Source organism: Lagopus muta, chromosome 8 (genome assembly GCF_023343835.1).
Source record: "Lagopus muta isolate bLagMut1 chromosome 8, bLagMut1 primary, whole genome shotgun sequence".
NCBI classification, from domain to species: domain Eukaryota; kingdom Metazoa; phylum Chordata; class Aves; order Galliformes; family Phasianidae; genus Lagopus; species Lagopus muta.
The window spans coordinates 9640917-9665787 of record NC_064440.1 but is presented as its reverse complement, the minus strand read 5'-3'; the positions used below and the strand labels follow the sequence as shown (position 1 = coordinate 9665787).

The following is a 24871-nucleotide window of genomic DNA, read 5'->3' as shown; positions in this document are numbered from 1 at the left end:
ATATATTTTTCCATTTATGTCCTGATGGAAATCCAGTTTAATTTTTCATGGGTTAGGAAGCTGAACTGAACCAAAGCAGACAAGGTCCTGCACACACACAGCAGTAGCAGCTTCCTTCACACAGCTGCATCAGAATCTGTCTGATCAGGTCGGTGTGAGGAAAATACTCTTCTCTACAGAGGCGCAGAACACACATTTAGAAGTGTTTGATTTTGTGAGTAAGACTTTGTCATGGAGGAACAGTGAGAAGAATCTATGCTGGAACTGCCCGGGCAAATACTCACTACATTTTAATACATCTCTCTTTGAAACAACGACCTTGTGCCAGCTTTAATCACACCAAGTAAGTGGGGACAAGCAAAGGTTACGGCTGCAATTCTGCTTTAATAATTTTGATTTTCAACACAATAATCTTATTATCCATGTCAAAATAAACTATCTGAAGTATGCAAAAAAGGCACTTGAAGGCACTCAGCTCCCAACGCTGAATGCCATTTACCACGTGCTACTGGTTTCTCATGTTCGTTTTCCACTGAGATACTTATTTTGGAAGAAGTACTTTCTTTATATACAACAAGGAAATGCCTGAGATTGCACATGAGTTCCAGCAGACAGATAGGATGATTTTCAGAGAAGAATTGATTGATTTCATTTGCTGTAATAGTTGACTCAAAATGAGTCATCAAAAAAATCTAGATTTATTATAGATGTAACACTATGGAAATTTTCATGTGAGGCTTCAAAACCACTGTAGCCATCCATCCCAAACTAAAATCTCATCATGATTAGACTGGTCAGCAAAGCTAGTTTACATTGGTATTTTTGTATTTTTTTTTATAACCTCCTTTTGTTGCCAGAGGGGAACTAATGGAGTGTAAAGCCATATGCAATTCAAACCTTTTATACATTTCCTTGTTTTCCATTAGGCCTGCCAGCTCCCAGTTCCAAGCTAAGTAGGGCTCCCTTCTCTTACCATCATCAGCCTGTTCAACTGAATCTAAAAATAAAAGCACTGTCTTGCACACAAGTACTAAGGTTGTATAACGGACTTCCAGCCTCTGAAATATGCCAATGCAATAGCAGCTTTTACATCATTGAGACAAGTGCCAAGGAAGCAAATATAGATAAGGTCTCTTTTGCTCCTAACAATTTATATCTTGTTCAGCAGTCCCAGCCAGCAAGGAACCTGCTTCTCCTTGCAGCAGACAGCACGTGGATGTGCAGCTGTCTGCCTGGAGAAGCAGCACGGTGGCTGATGTAACTTTTTGGAAGAACACATCAACACGGATCAGGATTTCATTTTCTTTCCAGCTGCTACTGCCACAAGTATGGGATTCACACTAAGCAGGTGTGCTATGCATGATGCAAACATCACGCTGGTCATGTGTGCTCATTCTTTGTGTTGCTGAAGTCTGACCTTTACTTTCCACCCCACACCATGCAGGTTCTTACAATGAATTCTGCTGCATGAACATGTTCTCAGCTTTCACTCTTCCTGAAGAAAGAAGTGTCTGCTGTCCTCACACCCCTAATTCCCACCCCACTGAGAAGCTCTATAGCACTGTGCTTATCTGTGGACATTTTTTGGATGGTGCTCTGTTTCAAATAAATATTTTACAATCAGTATTTATGTTGTTGCAGGAAAAACACATCAGACAAAACCCTTAAGATATCTTAAAAATCTCAAAATCAGATATGAAGACTAAAGTACTCCCAATGCCTCTTAGTACTATAAATTTGCCTAGATGAATTTGTCATGTAAACCCAAATATTTTGTTAGAATATAGCTATGAAATTTGCATTTTCAAGCATATTTTTCCCCTCTAACAGCGTGTTATGAACTAATATTCAGTTCTTTGTAAGAGACAACTGGTCAGTGAAACTTGTGACATTGACACAAACTTCTTCAATACCTGTTTAGAACTGCCTAAAGAAAGATATTTTTCTACTTCTTAAGCATCTTTTGGTTCTAAATGTGAGACTGAATTACAGTTAACTTTTCTTCTCTCCTGTCCTAAGCTGGCAATAGAAGAATGAGCTGCAGAAAAGCACCACACACACCGGACCAAAAACAAACTCGATAAAGGCTGCAATGCATCTTCACTGTTTTTGTGGAGTTACTTACGCATTTTAAATGATTTAGATAAATGATCAGAAAGGTTTCTGAGGTCTGAAAACCTATTTGTGACAGTCTCCCATGTCTAGATATGTTGCTACTTTTGTATGCATAATTAATTTCAATGTTACTAACTTTGTTAGTACGATCTGTGATTCTATGATCTGCTTTATACTTACATTTCCAATACCATAACGATGTTGGCTTTTTCTTCAAAGGCATCTACGCATTGCACGAGCTTTGGGTGATGTAGACAGTTCATGATGCTGATTTCATCCCTTATGTTTTCTTTTTCCTTTGCAGAATATGCTTTGAAAAATTTTCCTGCCCACACTTTTCCAGTCTTCTTTTCAACAAGCCTAAAGACTTGTCCAAATTTCCCCCTGAAAACATACATCTATTTCCATAAAATGTTTTCACAACGTATTGTCCACCATGACCAGTAACATTTTACAAAATATTCCTGTGCAACCACATCCGTCTGAAATAAAAAAATACTGCCATATCAGGTACTCTTCCATACTGATTTTATGGAAAATAACCTACGAGACATTTTGATGAGCACCATATTTAGAGAGACTCCAGTTATACAGTTCTTTCATACAAGAAATTTTAAAAAATGGATGCCTAAAACCAGGCTTTCATTCACGTGACTCTAGTTCTTCTGCACACCTTTTTCTGCAGGTCATACATCTCTGCAGGGTAGCAGAGAGGAAACACCTCAGCTGTGATATGACATTTCAAGATGAAGGTGAAATTAGAATTTGAATGTAAGGGTCTCAAGTACTTTTGATTCACTTTGTTGCATAAGCACAATTGCACCTATGTGATACACTTAACAATTAGAAGTGACAGATCTGTTAAGTGAAGCATACAACATCCCTGGCCTTCAGCACCACCAGCAGCACAAATTGCTCAAAGATTACCATGGCATGCAATTCACATAGCCATGAATTCGAGCACTGAGAAACGCAGCCAGGCTAATCACTGACCTTCACTGAGCAATTCTAATAATGCTCTTAGGATTATGACCACTGTCAGCAGAGATCCTAGCCTGTGGGCAGGATAATCTTGTTACCACTAATGGGTATAATGGAAATGCAAGTGCACAGTGTGTTCTTCCTTTCTCAGCTAGACTTCAGAGCATTGAACAATGAACGAATCCTCTCATTTTATTCATACTTGTGTCCAATTTCCCTTGCAAGAAATGCATGTAATGTCTATTAAAAATATCAATTAATAGAAATAAAGGGTCTTTATGTATTGGAGGTTTACATATATTAGAATCTATTTTTACAGCAACAGACAAGCCTTGCTGGAGTGCTAGGAGTGCAAGAAACTGTCAGAGTGAGAGTGCCTGAACTTTATAATTGCCTCATAGCTTGGAAAACAAGGTGTCTTCAAAGGCACGACAAAGTACTTACGATCCCAGTCTTTCTTCAATATTATAGACATCTGAAACCTTCTGTTCGGTGTTGATAGTAACTGTCCGATAGTTGACCTCTGTTTCTTTCCCTTCTACAAACAAGGATTAGGGACCATGATTAAAACCTCCATAAAACATGAATTAAAATTACAACTTTTCATTTGTTCTGATTAAAATATGAAATTCTTACCATCGTCAGATAGCTCTGCTTCCTCCTCTTTAAGTTCTTCTGTGAAAAGAATAAAGACATGAATAGCTCGTTAAATAGGGTATGGTACTTAAAAACAATGCCCATGTTATTCACAGTAACATGTGTAACTGGTAAACTCTATGGCTAAGCATCAAAAACAGTCAGGGAATTAACTTCACAATGAAAAACTCTTCGCCACTCCTTCATTTCTACTCGTTACATAGTCAGAATCTAGTCACTGTTTCTTGATAAATAAAGTTCACGTGTTTTGCAGTGCTTGGCTTTTTACTTCCCTACTAGAAACATGAGCATTCTGAATCAATTCACAGTCACCTAATAAATTGCTTTAGGAATGCCTTAGTGAAATAGAAAATAAATTAAATATATTAAAATCGAAAACTACGCTTCTGATTTGATGACAAATCCTGTTCTGGCTTTTTAAAGCAATTTTGTCATTGCAAGACCAAGAGCAAAGCACACGGAATGATTTCCTGCAGAGCTCCAGACACATTTTTCAGACTCAAGACAACTAGAAAATTTGGAGAGCGTGCACCTTCCTGAGTATGACTGAGCTTTGAAATTGATGGTATCCAAATGTTCTGCAGGTCCCAAAGACAGGCAGAGATGTTAGCAAGCTCAATGGCACAAGACAGTGAAAACTGGCCTGAGTGTCCCAGTTTTTATTTTTAATTCTTGTGTACTTGAACTGCCAGTAGGTTTTTATGTTATTTCTTATGTTGCCTGCAAGAATGAAGCAAAGGGGCCATTGCTGGAATGCTGTTATATATTATGTACACTGCTTGGACTTGTTCCTAAGACCTGTGGCTATGACCAGCAATTTGAGCAACTGCAAAGACAGTTCCAGAAACCTGAACAACTCTCCCTGTAATTGACTAAGCTGCAGTTTTTCACTGTGGAGTGCAATCCCAACCAAGTGATTTATCCCCACTGTGTCAACTAATTTATGTTATGAAACATTAATGTGATACCCTGTATGCCATCATGAACTTCAGAATATAGAGCTAGGTGCAGTAGGTGACAAGAAAACAACAGAAAGACAGGATGAAGGAAGCACAGAAACTGGTCTGAGATGGGCATCACCTATCTAACATATAAGGCTGCATCTGTATTTTGGTGGCAAAGTCAATCAGGTCTACAATCTGTTCCTAAAGCCCTCCTCTCTTTTTGCAGGATTTGCAATCCCTTGTATGTCCCAGCACAGAGTAGCTGCTTTGCAGTCATTTACCAGAAGAGCAGGGCGGGAAGCAAGCCCTCCCTATGCATGGGTAGCTGTCCTCAGATCTTCCTCAGCTAGAAACCACACTTACAGAGAGCACATCACATTTTCCTCCCCTTTTAAGGGCTGTATAAGGGAGCTGATCCCAACCTTGCTGCCAGCTGTTAGCGTATGCCAAATAGTGATTAGACAGACAAAGAAGTCAGTTCCCTGTTCTGGAGCGACACGATATTGAAGGCATGAACTGGAAACATTTTGGTCCCCCAGTGGAAGCCTAAATTAAATAAATAGAATATATCTGAGCTCGGTAAGCTCTGAGTAGCTGTGCTAGAAACCTTCCCAATGGCACCAGTTTTCCTCAAACATGGCAATGTCTACTTCAATATGTTCTGACTTTCAACTTTATTTTAAAGCTGCTTTCTTGAAATTAAGGGTGAAGAGTTACCCACACATTTCTTCACTAGGATTTTGTTGGGATTGTTGATATGTACCAGCCACCTCAGTGTGAAAATTAGTAATCACTCTTTCTGACAGTAATGGAAAATCCCCTGTTACTCAGCTAAGTGTTTACATAGATGACAATTTAATGTCCTGACTTTCAGAGTTGCTGAACACACGCATTTTCCACTGCCTCTAATTAAAGCTATACTCATGCACTTGAAAAATCACGCTCTATATGACTTGTCCTTTCTTCATGCTAGCTGCAGCATCAAGAACAAAAAAACAAGAAGCTCTGGAATTGAGAACACAAAGACAACCCACCCTCCTGCAAACAAAATGCAATTTCTTCTCACCCAAAGAAACGTTTTGCTATTAAAAATATTTATCACAATAATTTGCACACTCTATAGGCTCTTTGTATTAAATCTATGTATAAAAACTGTTGGTCTTAAAAAATAGCTTGTTTGCTTTGGTCCAGTATGCTTGGTCTCAGGAAAAGTCACGTCCCCAGTTCTAAAAGATGGTTGCCCTGCAACTAAAGAAAGAGGGCATTCAAACACAGGGAAATTTACTATGAAGTGTTAATAATATCTCACTTTCTTTCAATTTTATTGCTACTCTTAATGGTATTTTTCCCTCTTTGAAGAGAATCTGCATCCTGATTTACATCAGATTCTAAATCTTTTCAATAGAGGAAAGTAATTTCTCAGAAAGCATCCAAGTCAGCACTCAAAGACGAACACAATCTATTTTGTTTAGAAGTGCCCACTGAGAGGCTTACAGAGCTTTCTGGCGCTGCGCCACCTTGCTATCATTTTGCCTTTCTGCGGCAATGGAAGATATCATCACAAGGATTATCTGAGACACTCAAAATTCCAATGCTCTGCATACACAAGTAAGGAAGGAGAGATACAACACATTGGCCAAGCCTTAAAGACTGGAAATATGGAAAAAAACCCATTATTTTGGTATACAGTTCTGGGATTTCCAGTGTGGTAGGGGTATAGATGTGATTCTTGCACAGTAGGTAGTTGTGGAAATCTACATACAATATCTATTTTGTAAAAAATAATGTTGATTTTTTTATGCGTGTTCAAAATATTTGTACAAGTTTCAGAATAATTTCTAAAATGCACCAGCTCTTCCCATTAGCCCTTTGAGGCAAACAGTAAGAGTCAAGAGATAGTAAACAGTATTTTTACATTTCTATCTAAGTGGAATCAAAAATATTTTTAGCACCCACACAACACTGCAAACTCAACATGCTAAGTAGGATACAAGTGTTGAATTCACAAAATCAAGAGTATTAGGAGCAACAGGACAGAAGGTGCTCTACCATGCTGGCGTCTGAAGCATGGCAACCACACCTAGGTATGAGACACTCAGTTTCTGTTGTGTATTCAGTGCTTGGCTAGCGGCAAGCAAATTTGCTTTGGATTTCTTAAAAGTTCTCTTTAAAACTCACCTTCTTGTTTCTCTCCAACTTTTACCACCTCAGATTCCTGACTGGGCTCGCTGATGCCGTACACGTTAGCAGCTCGCACACGGAATTTATACTCCCGGTCAGCCTGCAGGTCCTGCACGTTGAAAGACGTGCTGCGGCAGGTAGTGAGGTCTGTCCATTTGTTATCCACTGAGTTCCAGATCTCCACAGTGTAGGACTGCACCGCGCTTCCACCATCGTAAGAGGAGCCGTACCATGAAAGAGTGAGGGAGGAACTCCGTATGTCTGATGCACAAGGTGTTCCAGCAGGCGGGTCTGGTTTATCTGTAAAAACATATACACAGAGCACGTTCGATGCAATTGTACGTGTAAGAGGCAGGACTTCTGTAGGGGATTACGGGCGCCTCCATGTCATTTCTCTGCTTCACACGTTTGTATTAGAGTAAGGAAACAGCTGCAACACAGTCAGACATAGAAACCTGAACAAGCAAATAGATGCCAGTCCCATTTGGGCCTCAGCATGGGCTGTTCAGTCCCTGGGAGTCTAGCTAAGCCATGCTGGAGCCTAATGCCCCTCACAGCTATCATTACAGGAACTACTGAGACTAAAACCAGTCACAGATATGCCCCCACGTACTGAAAGAAAACCTCCCTCACAGATCTTGAAGGATGATGTCTGCCAATAATTTATTGAACTTCTTTGCCTGTGAGCAGATTTCAGAAGCTCAGTGTGCTTTTTATTGGAAAGAAATTCAACTTACACTGCATTATTTAAATATTGAGACTTTCAGATCACGTACATTTTGGAAACTGCTGGGGAAGGGGAACACAGAAACTTCAAACTGCTTTTCCTAACTTAGAGACTTATTCATATATTCCTTATTTGCATGGCTAGAGCCAATATCACTAGAACCTGGTGTGCAGATGAGCAACCAGCTATGCAGGAGTGTGACAATACAAAAACCTTGAAGTTATACAACTTTTTCAAAATTAAGTTTAATCATTAACTATTTATTGAAATGAATTTTCTCCTAAGGCAAAAAAAAAAGCAAAAAAAAAAAGCCAACTTCTTCAAAAAATAACTGATTAAAACAAGGGTTATGGAAGTTAAGCACTTTGAAAGACTTAAGGGGAACAAAATATCTTCTCTGGGAATAATCCTCTCAGAAGTAATCTAGCAAAACCTACAAAATAATGATGATGTTGATCTGGGTGAACTAGTGGACTAAGGCTGAATGAAAAATCATGGGATGGGATAAAATGACAGAAGATAAAAATAAAAAGATAGTGTTATGCTACAAATAGCAGTTGCAATGGACGCTGACTGATAAAATACCATTCCCTTTTGCTGGTAAAACTGCCAGTGGACATTATTACATTTTCCTTAAGAGGCAGAGCTGCCAAACCAGCCAAAAAATACAGCTAATTTTCTTAGCAGTAAAAACATCAAAATACTGGTGAAATTGATGCGCACTTTGATAAAACATTAACGTGGTGGACTATATCAGTTATCTCTCCATACTGAAATTATCATTCTTAGGAAAATGACTGAGCAGACAGAAGTGGCCACAGTTTGCCACAACCATGCCTTTGGTTCTGGGACTGAAAGACCTCTCTGACTCCTGTGGTTTTGCTCACAGAGAAGGAAAATAAGATAGTCTAATCTGATCAAGACAGTTAAACATCATTTCACTGACTGGAACAGGGCCATCCCTTTTCTACAGAGTTCCATAGACCAATAATTTCCCTGCAAGTCAGCTGAAGTCAGTTATCATTGGATATCCACCTTCCTCCACAGTTTATATGTACTAGGAAATGTATAAATAGAATTTTTAAGTATGCGGGAAAACATTGAGAGGTAACAAGAGATACGAGAACCAAGGCTTTATAGATGGCTTCAAGATGACAATGCCCATGTGGAAGAGAGATTGATGGCCAGAGCAGAGGTTATTTGCACTACTTTTGGCAACATGTAGAACACTGTTCCACTAAGAGTCATTATTATATGTACATCATTTGTTAAACAAAATAGAGACATGATGTCCTTAACCTCTGGAATGGCTTCTTGCCTTGCTTAGTTGTCACATTTTACTGGCCTCACTCTCTGGCAAAATATAAAGGACTACTGACAAGTACAAATTTATAGAAGACTAGGACAGAATCACAGTCTCCTGATGCCTGAAGAGAGGCAGCCCTATTCTCTGGAACAGTTCTGCCCCAGCCTCCTCAGAGTGGCAAGAAGTGAGAGTACGGTGCTCACATTCACTATACCACCCTTTTACAATACTGCATTAGGCTCCAGAGAAGTGCTTGCGTTGTACACATGACAGTCAACTGTTTATCACTACAAATTATTAACCATACAGAACTTGCAGGGAACAATATTGCCTGTTTCCTCTTGAAAAATCTGCTCAGAAGAATATTTGGCTATATGTCATATTTTCTCCTATAGAATCATAATTACATCATCACAGAATGCAGATTTAAAAACTTGGTTAACGACTGACTTATCCTAAATCCAAACAGAACAGTGCAGTTCCTGGTAGCAAGGGCAAACACTTTGAAGAAAAACCTACGCCAGTAGTGTATCACACACGAGAGATGTCTGTTTGGATTTGTCAAAGTAGCACAGGTTCTCTGACACCTGCCATGCACACAGCTGAATGTGGGCAGGAAGGGTTTATTTTAAAGAAAAGAAAAAAAAAATTGCTTGTTCCAATACTAAGACCTGTTTTAAGAGATAAGGCTAGGTTATAGAGTTCCGTACATTTGATAGCTTCTGACCACAGCTCTACAATGAATCCATATTTAGTATTACATATGTCTAATTTATTAGGTCTGGTATTAGATATGGAGATTGGCAGCCCTGCCTGTGGTAGGGGTGTTGGAGCTTGATGATCCTTAAGGTCCCTTCCTTCCCAAGCCATTCTATGATTCTCAGTATCCCAAGGCACAGTTACCTTGGTGGTCTCTCTTTCCATTTCCACTTACCTGGATAATGGCAACACATTTTGTCAGCACAGTTTGCAAAAGCAAGGCTTATGCACGTGAGCACCGAGAAGAGAACATTCATGGCCAAGGGGATATCAGCTGTCAACAAAATGCTACATAATTTTAATTTAATATCTGCCAATCTTGAGAATATTTCTACTGCAGTATTTTTTTTTTTTTTTTCCCCAGTAAGAAAAATAACTGATTTTTGACTTTTGAATGAGTGAACCCTGGCTGGACTTGCTCAAGCCAGAAAGATGCACTTTTGATTTGAAACCTACCATGTGCTGCTGCTTGCGGATCTGCTCAATGTATGCATATGGAGCTAGTAGCTGCTGTGGGAGATCATAAACAAGAAAGCCTAATCTTTGCTCTTTCTTAATATGACAGATGTATATATAGCATTTTAACATTGTTAAAATTATTTTATATCAAACTGGATGGTATTCCACAGCTCTTCACATTCAGAGAATTTGCAGATGGTCTCTCCATGTGTCTGTTTTGTTTCTCAGTAGTTTATTCCATGGGGATTTTAAAGGTTACCCCTTATTCATCTGTCTGTATTGAAAGCTAGGATACTTTGCCAAACTACATTCCCTTCTGGAATATGAAATATCTATCAGCACAATTAACTGCTTCCAATAAAAATATCCAGTGAGATGGGGTGTGGAGTTCCCTATTTTGTCCTTCTGTTTTGGTGCTTATTGCACCATTCATGTCCTTGAGCTGAACATCTTCACTATTTCATTTGTTTCATGTGCTGTCTTTTGCACTCGTATACATCACACTTAGGCTTATATTACAAGAACTTTTCGTAGACTTCATTAGACTACAATTTTGTTCTTGCTATTCTGCAGTAAACCATAGCTTCAAGTCAAAATGTGAACTAGAAACAAGTAAGTGCATTGAAAAATACACTGCTCCTTGTGAACACTTCCATAGGAAATATTGGTAGGGGGAGCTATTGATTTAAAACATCAATATCTAAATTCAGCTTCACTATTGTTTGCAGCAAAAGAAAAAATGTATGTTCTCTATCAGATGTCTTATCTATGCAAAATCAGGGACATTCCAGTGTTGGCCAGTTTGCATCATGCATATAACAACAAAACAAAGACTTAGCTATGCTTTATGGTATTCTGGATGGTGTCCATAAAATTGGCTGTACCCACAGTACTGTTGAACTTGGTAAGAACCTTAAAAACTCCACTTTCCTTTGCAGTGGACAGTACTTACACTTCTTTTACTAGGATATGTGTTCACCTTATTTGACTAATAGAATAATCGCAAAAGTGAACAAGGTAAGCTAGGGGTTAAACAGTTACACATTAAGTGTGTCACAGGCACAAAGCTCCTCAGGTAATCGCAGGGTTGCCCTGAACTGGCTCACAAAGACCAGCTGCAAGCAAAGGAGAAGGCCAATCAGCCAACTTGGCCTCCAACCTGCCAAGGGACTGTTCTGCACAGCTGCATGGAAACTGCATACAGTCACAGTCACTAACACTGCAGGGAAGATGGAAGTAGCAGCTCCTGTGTGCTATACTCTGCACAGGAAAGTAAGAGGAGCGTGGAGGTGATGTGAAAGAGGTCATCTGCTCTCCTCCATCTGTGCTCCAGCAGCTATGCACAGATTAGAAAAGAAGCTACTTCGCAGCCAAAGGAGACATAAATTACCGCTAATCCAGAGCAAGAAGGGGAAGTGAGGAGGTCAGATTCACTTTATTCTCTGTGACACTCTTCCCTCAGGGTAGAAGGTAAAGTCACAAGCTGGCCTCACATGAAATGTATAAGCCACATTTAAGAACATGCTGGGATTGAAACAAGCACTTATCTACTCCCAGATTGAATTCTGCTGCACTCCTTCCTCACATTCTCAGAAATACTTTGGTAAATGGTTTGAATATATATTCTGCAGTAACCTTTAATTATTTTTTATTTGTATACACTGAAAAGCATAAAGCGTGTGCGTGCACAATGTTTATCATAGAACCAAACTCAACTCAAAGTCCTTGTCTTTTTTAGTGGTCTACAAACCCAAATTCCTTCTCCTAAGGAACTTTCTCTCTTCCTGTATGGAGGCAAACCCCAGCTCATACAGCTCACCCGCATAACATGAAACTGTGCCACCCAGATTCTCACTGACTTCTCAACACTGTTCAATTTACAGAGCCTGCAGAACAAGTACCACTCCAGGAGACCAAAAAAGGCAGTGTTCTCCTTATCTAACTCAGAGTGCAGGGAAATGGCGACTGCTCTGCTGTTTGATGTGAGGGTTAGCCCAAGCCCAAGCTGAGCTCCAGGGTTTGGTGTGTATTAGGAGCTCACAGGGTTCTGCTGCTCTCTTAAGCTGTTGCAGTAGAAAACCTCTGGAAATGCAGAACAGTATAACTGCAGTCCCTGAAAAGATTAATGTTTCTTTTACTGACAGAGTAAGTCAGCACCAAAGCAATGTCTCTGAAGCAGTTTTCTTTATCTGTTCTCAAAATTCGTTTGGTTTCTTTCTAAACCCAGTTATCATATTACTGTACAATACTATTATTAGCTATTGTGATATTTGTCTGTCAGATAAAGAATAGACAGAAAGAAACAATTTAATTCCATTCCACAAGATGTTTAGCCAGAGAAGGTATTTAATATGCTGCAAAAGCCAGCTGAACACTGTCCATGCCGACAGCACTGGCAGAGACTTCATTTGAAATTCATCAGCAGGAGAAAAGCGAAACCATAAAAGGCCATAACTGAACTCTGCATTATTGCTGACAGAGCTTGGGGTCATGGCAGACTTCTCAGCTGTGCTTGGAAAACTATGCCCTGCAGATTTTTTTTTCCAAAGGAGGGAACTGGTATAAGTAGAGAGATTGCTACCCCTTTCTATACTATATTATGCAGTAATATCCTGCTGGATGTTACTACACCACAGGTTTGACATAAACTAGAAGAGAATTCCTGTATTATCCCATAGAACAACACAAGGGAAGAGGAAATTTTCTCCTGCTGAAGCAGACTCTGCAGCAGGAGCCAACGACCTCATGGACAAGGTCCCTTAGCTCAGGGGATTTCCACAGCTACAGCTTTGTCAGAGTTTGAAATTCTCCTCTCCCCTTTAATGCATACAGAAGACTTGCGCTAGCCTCCATGAATTGGGGCCCTTCCCTACAGCTCTAGCTGTTATTTAAACACTGCATTTTTTAGACCTGTGGATAAAATAGCTCATGAACACAGAAGGCCTGCAGCACTGCTTTGTGTCATCTTTTCCCAATTTGCCAGTGGGGTGAGGCATGCAGGAGTGCAATGACCTTGCCCAAGGACATGCAGGAGAATGGAACAGGGAATGAAACCAGAGCTCAGCACTCCTACGCGTATGCCCACAGCACAAGAACATCTCCTTCTGCCATGGGCCCAAGGTACAAACAAATATATCTAATGCATTCTCAGAAGCCCATTTTCTAAACCATCTGCTACGCCCCTGAGTCAACAAGCTATTCAGATTACTCATGTGCTACACATTGGGCAGCTGATTTGATAGCTGGTTGAATGAGAGCTCTGATACCTGCCTAGTGCAAAGCAAGGTGAGTTTTAAGACTTGGTGAGATGTAAGCTGATACCAAGTCTTTGCAGTGTGAGTTTAGGTCCTAGGAACACTGAGTTCATGTGAGGAACTGGAGTCATGATGAATCAATCATTCCTTGATTGAACTAAGGAATTCCTAGTATTTAACAGCAGGTAAAATACAGGAAGTTCGAGAATATTTCCTTTACTTTACTGGGAAAGAACAAGTGGAGATAAGTATGAGGAAAAAAACGAATTAGATTGTTCTGTTGGAATTTCTCCTAGTGGAAAATGACATTGAAACTAGATGGGCCTTCAGAGAACAAAGGGATCAGTGTACCAGCACTGATGGATAAGGCAACATATGCTGTTTGTCCTTTATGTGCTCTAATCTTCCAGTCATAATTTAGTTTTGATGTGGCTGCAGAGTTGGGCCACCAAGCAGTATAGAGGAGACTTGACAGTGAGAGATACAACACTCCTGAATAACAACAACAGAAACATAACCATCAGCAGCGTAAGACATCTCTTCCTTAACTGTCAGTCTCATTGCCCTTTAACAGAAAACTGATGACAAAAATCCTCCAGCAATCCGAAGGAACTTAAAAGGTGAAAGGTTAGAGGTCAAATCCACCCACATACTGTTAGGAAATTCATTGCATTCTTGGACCCTAGATGTAAACAGGGAATCACATGGCTTCCGCAAGATATAATCTGGTGCTCCTCAAAAGAGGCTGAAAAAAGTTTCAGAAGCAGTCATGTCAGTGCTTTGGAGCTGCCTTGTTTTCTGTTGAAGTTTCTATGCTTGCTTCACCAATGCCTGCACTTGCTTTGCCAGACAGGGACACACCGTTTCTGACGCTACTGGATCCACTCACTGAGCAGCTAGCCCCAAGCCAGACCTCTCAGGCACTCACAGAAATGCTGATAGTGCCACTGTTAACTGATGATTATGCTACTACATTTCCTTACAGTAGAATTTAAGGGCAAAGAACTAATGCTAGTACAGCTATATTCCTTTCTGAATCAGAACCAAGTCCTTCATGTAATAATTAGTAAGTCTGCCACTATGTTCACTGACTACTGAAGTTAGTGTTAATCTTATTCTAATGGAAATTCTCAAGTTAATGTTTTCATTTTTGCTTGGGAGACTGCTCACACATATTCTGCTAAAGGCATGGAAGTAAGTTTTGCCACAGAATACGATTTCTCCACCCTCACTCAAGCAGGGAATCACAGCAACACACAGAGCAGCAGGTATTAATAAAGTCATATTATACTGCTTGCACATCTGTATGAAACGTGCTTATATGTAAGTATACTTAAGTTCTTGGCTTATCGCTGTTCAAACAGTGCATGAGGACACAGAGTGTACATTATGTACATAACTGCTTAGCATAATAAATATACCAGAACAATTATCTTTGAGCTTTTCAGATTGTAAAGATATTGCTCTTATTCTTTTCCATGTACCTATCATACAGCTCAATGATCACCACCATAACTTTTATACAACTCTACAACTGAAACAGTACAAATTTAAAGGACTTAAAATACTTAGTTGATTAAATTTGTGCCCCAGGTAGGCAGTACTTGTGCTTTTAGTTCTGTATGAAAAATCTTCACCAATACCAAAATTATTCACCAAACACTTCAATACCCCTGTATATTAGGCATGGAAACATTAAGCATTTTGCCCAAAATCATGAAAGCAGTTTACAGCACAGCTGCCAAATAGACCACTTATTCTCCTTGACAAATCCTCCTCATTAAATACTATTATTTTTTTGACTCTGTCACACTACTCAGCTTCAGCTAATATGAAGACCAAGTTTATTTTTCAAAAATGGTTGCAGACTGAGGCATTCCTGTCACACACCTAAAATGTTCAGAAACAGCAGTCTGATATATTTACTCAGATACAGCCAATAAATGGCATGAAAGGAATGAATATTTCCTGCTATCACCCTAGAGTGAGGGCTCTGCCTTTCTTAAATCAGTCCTATTGTACATTCTGCACATCACTGGCTCACTTAATATAGCTTTGGCAGCAGAAGTCTGCTTTAATCTGAGACAGTGTCTGCTGTGAATCATTAGCTCAGTCCCACATCAGTATGATTTGGATTTGGAGCAGAGACATGCTGCAAAAATCCCCCTAGAGAGATGTTTCAACTAATGGAATTGCTTAATTGAGAGAGCTAATTTTGACAATAGAGAAAAAACACGGGCATTTTGAGAACAGTCTGTTCTTTAAGGGCAACTTGGATGTCTTCTACTTCAGGTCTCTGAGTATTATTAGTGCTTATACAGGCACAAAGTTCCACACTGAATCAATGGTAAGCTCAAACTCTGTCCCTGTGGCTCATCATCACTTCACACTGCCAGTCAGTTTAAAGGGTCTCCTCTAACTTAACTAAATACTTGTGCATCTGTTGTGTGGATTGGAGCAGCTTATTCTGGAGGCTGAGTTTAATGGGTAAGTGGTTTGATACATAGATATGGATAACTGGTTTGATCCATGAGCTCATAGATATTAATTATAATTGCAAAAAAAAAGAATTAAGAAAAAAAATCGTTAGAACAAAGTTGGGATTCTTTCAAGTGCTTCTTTTCCCATCATACACTCCTCAGACTCCGAGCGTCAGAATCACTGCCTAGATTAGTTAAGCTTGCAGATGAAATCTACTCTCTAGCACTAGGGCTTTCTCCATCTTAAGAATGTGGGAGTAAAGGCAAGTTTCTTCCCAGTACTTTGAACAGAGCAGAGAGTACAAAGAGGTGAGGATGAGCTTTGCTATACTAAGAGCTCTCACGTTTTGCATACTTAGAGAAGTACAGATTCCCCATTCTGACTTCAACCTCGGAGAAAAGACAACACCTTCCATCATTTCAAAGTGCAGTGCGAAGGATTTTTCTCAGTAGTGAGATTCAAACCTACCTCCTTAGAAGGGAGACATTTTTACCACCCTTCCTCATGTTTTGGGGTACCCGGATTAAAGAATCTGGCCTTAAAATGCATATAGAGCAAACTAGGAGCCCTTGTCATGCTTCTGGTAGTGCTGACATCAGTGAGACATCTCACTGAAGGGCTTGGCAATTTTACAAAAGGGAATTCATTCTTGTCATCAGCCAAAATACATGTCAAACTTGAACACATTGTAAGGATTTTTCGCTCAACTCTCCTAAAAGCATCTCTGTGAATCCCACTGTTCTCTGGCACATTTCTCACTTATGGAAAAGCAGGAGGCTGAGATGAAGCTTTATAAGGTTATAGAATTCAAAGACTTTCAAACCAATTAACTCCAACGGATATAAAACAGTGACTTATATAATGACGAGGCAAGGCTCACTTAATGACAAGATCATAGGAACTCTTGCACCAATTTAGCTAGAAAAAAATCCATCTTGCCCAATAACCTACGTTTAGCAGCCTGTAGCAGCTGCCCAGGAAGGAGTAATAAAAAGGAAAATCTGAAGAGCAAATGATCTCCTGCCATACCTCTGGCTGCCAGTCAGTTGTGCCGGGGCTTAGATCACAAAAGCTGTAGCCAGAATAATATATACGATGGTTATTTGAGGACCAATCCTTCATGGCGTTTATTTTTAACCTAGCTATACTTCTGACATGTACAACCTACTATTGGAAGGACTGATATGATTTATGTATATATCAAGCGAAAATGCTTACTTGTGTTCTATGGCATGTTGCTGGCACCTATGTGATATTTATACTCATTTATTGTTATTTTTAACTGCACCCAGTGCCGGAGATTGGGCAAAAGAAACTAAATAATCAAGTGGCCTGTGTCAAAAATATACTCAATAGTGTGCAATTGAAGATATTCTCTCTTACATAGTGGTTGTTGTAACTGGAAGTGTGATTCTACTAATTAAACTTTGCACATTGTCCATTTCACTGGATTGCTGGAATAAATTTCCAGTCCAACTTGGATTAGTGGTATTTTGCCATGGATTTCACTGGAGTCAGATTTTTACCTTTGGCATTATGCACACATTGCTTACTTACTCCCTAGCCCACAATCTGTTAAGACAGCAGAGCCAATGCAGTTATGACTATGTGGTAGGATGAAGAATTGCTATTTGAATTAGAATTTGTCCAAATGCCTGGGCTTTTCCCTCCCCAGGGAAGGGGTCCTTATGTCAAGACACCTCTGCAGGCCACAAAGAACAGAGCCTATGAACACAAGGAAGCAGACTGATGTTTTAACCAGATCTCAATCTCTGCTTGTAGAAATTTCTTAGATTTGCATGGGAACCATTTGCTGCGTATCCATGTCAAGATGGGTCAACTGCCCCTTGCAAAACTCGGTATCACAGCCTCAATTTCTCTGATACTCACCAGGGCAGCAGTTAAATCTCCAAACACACTGAAACTGTCTGCCAGTCTAAAATTATCTCTGTCCACAGTCTGCGACAACAAACTTGATGCTCTGAAGCTGTCATCTGATATGGCTTTTTGAAACTTTAAAATGCTCTCACTCTCATAGCTTACATGCATATTTAAGAATATAAGTGTGGTACAGACATCCGAATATAAAGGGCTTTATATTCAAAACAGACTGTTTCTACCCATCACTTTTTGCTTCTGTAAAACAAGTGGACAAAAGTAGGAATTGCAATTACAAGGACAAGACCTCCCTCCTCCAAGCAACCGGGTGTTTTCAAGTTTCCAGTTTAAGAGAAGCCATCTCAGTCCTTCCTAAACCAGCACTTCTAAAATTTGCAGCCTGGCAAACATCTGATGTTTTTTTAAAGAATTGGTTTTTTGCTTCTTTCTTCTTAACTTATCTGATGGTTTTATTTATTTATTTATTTTGCATATCATCATATACACTATTAAACAAATATAGAGCAATGTCTAGAATAACTCTATATCATTATTACAGACTCACCAACAACTGTAAGGTTGACTTGTGCTTGTCTGCTGCCAAGTTTGTTTTCTACAACTAGCGTGTAACATCCGCAGTGTTCCTGCTTTGTCGATGATATTGTTAGCTTGCTGCTGTTTTCAGCATTCTCAATTTTGATATATTCATTTTCTTGAATCTGCCAAGTTCAAAAAGAAAAAAAAAGATCTTATGGAGGAATTTCTTTATCTTCATACTTGTAAGAGCTCAAAGTACATAAAACACAAGGATAGGATAATGATGGTCATCTGGAGATAACTCTATCCAAGCAGTGAGTATGTTCAGCTGGCAAAGAATGTAGTGGACTCAAGTCATCTAGAAATGCAGTGAAATGTTACAATAGCTCCGTTCCTACAACAGAAATAAGGAGCATTGGTGCTTGTGGGACTCCACTAAAGAGCAGGGGCTTTGGTTTCTACCATCTCTTCTGCAGGTTTAAAATGCACACTGTGTAATTAGCACGTTGAAAAACTTTGGTCTCACATATCTCATAGAGATCACAGTGGCACAAGGGTTTAGCCCCCATCGTTCTAATTCATTTGCCATTCCAAATGTGTAAATCATCCGTAGCTATGACTTTTACCCTCTCATCTCAACGAGCCTTGTTCTGTACTTCAACATAAATCATGGTAAGTCTCATGGTTTTGAACAGTTGAAGATGTTGTTGCCTGAAATGGAGATATAATGGTAGAGCTGTGCAGAGAGAAATATAAACTGCAGATTAGCCATCATAAGGCATATTTATTTTCTGGAGAGGCAAAACTTGAAATCTCAGCTAAATACCACAGGCGTATTAAGAACTAGCTTTTAATTGAAACAAAGCTATCATAGCATAAATGGCCAAGGAGACATAGATTTTAATCAGTATTAACTGGAGACATGAAAGATTATTTTAAAACTCATAATGCTACACTGCAATTATAGAAGCTGTACCCTGTGTTCTTATGAAGCAGACAACATAATGTCAATGCCCTTCTCCCACCACTTCCTTCTTAGATAAGAGACTCTTCCAACTATTCTCAGAATTTCAATAAAAATGAAGGCTATTTAGTTTGGCATATCTTGTCACATATATTCAGAGAATCAGAAATTACAAGGCTAAAAGCAGGACTTGTTCTGCTTTCTCCTCAGCCGAGATGAAACATGCACACTGCTGTATGCCCAGAAGTATCCTGAGAAAATGGTTCCTACAGTAATTGGAATAGAAAATAATTAAATGGGATTATGTAGGATTACAGTTTAAATTACTCTGAAGGTTTTTCTCTTCCCCATGATCTTCTGATTCTACACTGGTTTGTAATGTTTTGCTTCATTAGAATTAGTTAATGAGTAAGAGAAATAAAAAAATACACTGGCTAGGTTAAGAATCTCCAACAACTGGCGGGGTAAAACAACTCATTTTAATACTTTACTAATAGAAGTGGCTTTCAGAAGCTGTCTCCATTTTAGCTGAGTGTGGCTCCAGCATCACTCCAGTAGATTGCTGTCACATACAATTATATGGGTCATCACAAGGTGACATTTCCTTTGTTTCAGCCAATATATTCATCCAGATTGTACCTGTAGGAGGCCACTGTGGCATTTTTGAACCGGAGGGAATGTGAGGAAGGAGCACGAGGGGATGAATCCCTTCTGCTTACTGCACTACACAGTGGAAGGGCTGAAATCAGAATTAACCACTCACTGGCTTTGCTCAAACAACTACAGATAGTCCCCAGGAAGACCGTAAGAACACTACAGTGATTTTCACTTTTACAAATGGAAATGGAACAGAGTCAAAATCATCTGCATTTATAGAAAAGGAAGAAATCCAGGAGAAAAAAAACAACATGTGATGAAATATATGTGAAAAAGAAATTAAAATAATTATGCAGCAAAATACATAGTAGTTGGTTCACAATTTAATTAAAAAAGTGAAATACTGCTGCTCTCACTTATCCTCCTGCACTGTTTATGATGCTTTTTCTTTTCTATATCAATCCCTTTTCATCCTGACATTCCTGAAAAAAAATCTCATGGTAATGTACAATTTTACAAATCTTTAGATTGTCTCATAGAAAATAATTAAGCATATATAAGATGCATATATAAGGTATAAAGACGATTATTTTGACCATCATTTTAGAAATGGAAAAAATCACAGACTATGAAGCTGCTACAGGTATGATGAAATGCTGGTCTCTGCTTTCACTTAGATTTTTAACATAAAAATGAACTCAAAATCTGTGCAAATAAGATAGTTATACTTGGTGATGAACACAGAATGAATTGTGAATATATCAGAAACTCACCCATGAGGGGCACACTGCAGTGCCAAGACAGAGCTCAGCAAAATAAGGAATTATATACCACTTGAGGGCTATCACTGCAGAAACGAGTAAATCTTTTTTAATCTTCAGTCTCTACACTAAAGAATTCGAAGGAAATTCAGGAATTCAGGAAAAAAAAAAAACCCAAAAACCTACACTGTATTCTTTCTCCTGAAGTAAGAGGTTATTTGAGGTTAGCAAAGATGGACCTTTTGGACTAGCAGCCTGTTTTGAACTCTTTCAATGTAATGCTGACCCATCTGAATTTATAGACTAAACTTCCTTGTAGGAGGAGCTGTTTTTGTTTATGTTCTATAGAGTGCATAGTAAGTTCAGAATAAAATAAACACAATAGCAGCTACAATATATATTTATATTTGCTCTATCTTAACAGCACTTGCATACTGCACTGTTTGGTTTCAAGTGTTTTAATTATTCATTAAAGAAACTCTTTTCATAAGCTGCCTTTATGGACACATGTAATTCAAGAAAAAGTAATTCAAGCAGAAAGAACTTTAAGCCCAGGGGATGAGGGAAGCACAACTGCTGATTTGCCTCGCGTGGTGACATTTGTGTTTGAAGATACTTTATTCAAGATTTTTACACCACCTTTTGCCCTCTGTCATTGCTTTAGGCCCATTTGTTAAAGAGACCAGAAATCAAGTTACCTGCTTACGGAATTTCATCCAGGTGCAAGTTATGGGTGCTGTTCCTACCACTTTGGCAAACAATTCCACTGATTCACCAGCACGGACTTTTCTGTCTTCTGGGAACTGAGTAATCTGAGGGGGAGTAGCTGATAAAAACAAAACAAAAAAATCACCACCAATCCCTTTATGTTACTATACTTTCTATTGTTCTTAAAATTCAAAACACATTTCTCTCTCAGCTCAACAGTTTCAGAGCCACATCTGAAACATGGATTGGCACACACCTGTTGTTTGCAATGAAACAACATTGTGAACATTATTTATTCCACTGAAGAAAAGCAATAGCAATGTACATATCAGAATTTTGCTCATACAAGACCAACATACAGAAATACAAAGGCCAAAGCTGCTAAAACTGTTCACCAGTTCCAAACAAACAGTGCACTAAATGTGCTGTAGGATTCTCCTTCACTTTGCAGTTTTGAAAAGGGGTCCCTTCCAGCCTCATCTCAGTTGCATATGCTGGCAGTGTCTGCAAACTTGCTTCATAATAACAGCACTCAGAAAATCTAAAACTTGGTAGCTGCCTTTGACCATCTGTGTTCAGTGGCCAGGTGAGCTTCATGTGGGACATCTATTACACAGGCACAGAAAGAAATCATCTTTGATTTTTCAGCTTCTCAGGGGTGTGTGCTTATGCAGATTTGGCGTCCTGTGATACATAGAAAAACCCTCTAACTGAAGGCTAAGCTGTGTTGTGGATACTCAGAAGGGTTGGAGTTACAGTGCTGACAAGCTATAGAATTTTGCTGTAGTTTATTCAATAGTAGCAGTTATTTTTGTAATGCTCGTGATTTAAATTTTAGCTAAATGTAATCTTGTGAATAAGCTTGTAAAACAGGCTTGGGTTTCCGTTTTTCTCCTCACAGAACATAATACCTACCATTTAATCACATATGCACAATAAATTCTGCAGGTAAACAGCTGTACTTCGAAGTGCATTGACCGATCTTTAAAACTGTAATGATTTATTATTAATTCCTACAGGATGATGCATGCAAATGATTACCTGCTTTTGGAGGAGTCTTTGGAGCTGGTTTCTTCTTCACTGTTGCTTCACCTAATTATATTATAAACAAAAAAAAAAGTTAATTAAAAGTTTTGAGTTTTGGAAGGAAGTAGAATAACTGTGAAGCTTACATTCATAGTGATGCTTTGTTTGTACTTGGAAACCTATTATGTTCTTGTAGCATATTAAACTGATGAAATTAAAATACTTTAAAAAAACACTAATTATTCTGAATGATCCTCAGAATATCCACAGTTGAAAACAGAACTTTTTAAAAGAGTAAAGTCATCTGCTATGCATGTCCCATTCTCCACCACGCTCCATTTCTCATAGCAGCTTAACAGGGGTGAAGACACCAGTCCAAGATCCACTTCATACTGAATTTCTGTTAAAATTTCTAGCATCATCAATGCTGAACAAACTCAGTTAAAGTTATACAGTGAATACCACGTGCTACTTCTTATGCCCCGTGTGAGCTAGCAAAGAAACATGTACTGGCAGTAAAGACTTGTATCAGTTCCTGTGCCACATCTTCTTCCTCAGGTAGGGACAACTTTTGCTAATATTCACAATGAAAGAGTCATGTGCCCCAACATTTGACACCTATGTACTACATATTGAGAAGACAATGTTCTAGAAAATTGTGAATGGTAAGTAAAAAAACAACTGAGAAGAAAAAAAGGTAAAAAAAGACTATTTACCATTTCTCAGAAAAAAAGAAAGTATTTAGAGGCTACTCGAATTATGAGGGAGCAGATAAAAAGGAGACAGAAGTGGTTTTAAATGTGGCATGCATGTTATGTTCACAGACAAGTAATGTTTTACACGATAGAAACATAAAGAGGTTCAAAAGGACAAATTCATAAGAGTTACATCTAGTGCTGGCCATTAAATGTAACGGAATGGAATGCCTTCAAACCACTGAATTCCAGAAATGGAGGAAATAATTCCTTGTAAAGCACTCTCTTTTTACCCACTAAAAGACTGTCAGACACTTAGATTAGGTGCCTCTGCTCTGAGAGGATATTTCTTCTTTTCTTGTGCTCAGGTAGGCAGCTTGATTGAACCAGTCTGGCTACTAAGATGTTATTTTCTGCAGTAGAGGCAGTATCGGCCTTGTGCTTTTGAATATCTGGCAGCATCTCTATATGTGCATAGTGACAGCCATAACACTCTCAAAAGGTTTGACTTGGTTCATTGTTAAAGATATTTTGAATTCAGAAGACACTGAGCAGCAAAACAAACAAACAAACAAACCCCCCACAAACAAACAAAACCTCACAACCCTCCCACCAAACCAACAGAGATTTTTACTTCAACCTCCTTTGCTACTAGCTGTGCATGATACTCAGGCAATGGGTCACCTGAGACCCTGAGAATAAGGAGCCATGAGATGTGAATTCACTGTGGGAATCTAATGTTACAGATCGAGCCATGGGCAGTTGTGTGAATATTGATTTAATTTTTAAAGTCACAACTGATTTACTATAGGTTATTAAAAGACCAAATGCTTTCATAAAAAAATAATGGTTTACCGGTCAACACCAGTGTTTGTTCAGTTCATTCTGCAGAATATTTCATTGTACAGTGAAGTTGTTTTCACTTTCTTCTTAGAATCTATTCCATTGCATAGCTATTTTCTCTCTTAGTATACATATACTTAGCTTCTATGTGCTCTATCTGTATCGTTTTTGCTCAAAGCAGATGAGATACAATAATGAAGAGGTAGGATATTCTTGCAGTGCTTATGGCTGAATCAAAAAAGAATTGGATCTCTCTCAAGGAGGCCTTTCGTCAGTGACAGCTCAACAGCACTAATTAAAGGTTCTGATTAAGACTTTTGTAGATTTTATCCTGTCATAACAGGACCATGTCTACCATGTGCGTTTAACTCTTTTTAAACAGAGGCATTCAAAGAGCTCTACTGTTAATTAAAGGGACTCATGACTTGTTGGGTTATCAATGGACTGAGATATCCCCTGGCTACTCTGGTAACAGCAAAAATATTTCCAGCTTTCCTATCCAACTTCTATGAACAAAAGCAAAAAGTGGTATTTTTGAAACAGCTCTCCTCTTTGTCATTGCATTTTCACGCCTGGAGCTGAAACTCATTTATTTCAAACTGTAGTCACAGTTATGTAGATGAAACTACTTCTATGATCAGGTGCCACTTGGAAGGGCTGCAGAATCTGGCCTGTTGTCTGCTGTTAAACATCACCATTAGTGAAAATATACCATTAGTTATGCATTGGATGCACAATCTTATGCAAAATAACTCCGTGATATAATTTAATAATACATAATTTTTTGGTGCTGCATTTGATATCAGATTCTCTCCTCTTCTCTAAACTTAGGGAGAAATAGCTGCTGGGTTATAAGAGTTATAATGAGTTCTAATAGTAGTTAAAGTAATGACATGAATTTGATTACTTCCACAATCCATTAAGCCTGATATGAACAAAGAACACCAGTGATGAGGAAGAAGTAAGTGCCATCTTGGGTTGTAGATACAACAGCTATT

General features: G+C 38.8%; 1 protein-coding gene across 3 annotated transcripts in view; it reads right to left on the bottom strand.

Annotated features, from left to right (window-relative positions):
• Positions 1-24871, bottom strand: part of MYLK (myosin light chain kinase) — a 176859-nt gene that overhangs the window by 21796 nt on the left and 130192 nt on the right. For all 3 annotated transcript variants that reach the window (XM_048954167.1, XM_048954165.1, XM_048954166.1), the window contains exons 19-25: positions 22351-22401; positions 21300-21427; positions 18308-18461; positions 6876-7178; positions 3733-3771; positions 3541-3634; positions 2296-2499 (exon numbers count right to left, since the gene is read on the bottom strand). In XM_048954167.1, coding sequence (XP_048810124.1) covers positions 2296-2499; positions 3541-3634; positions 3733-3771; positions 6876-7178; positions 18308-18461; positions 21300-21427; positions 22351-22401 — 973 coding nt within the window. The remainder of the gene's footprint in view (positions 1-2295; positions 2500-3540; positions 3635-3732; positions 3772-6875; positions 7179-18307; positions 18462-21299; positions 21428-22350; positions 22402-24871) is intronic.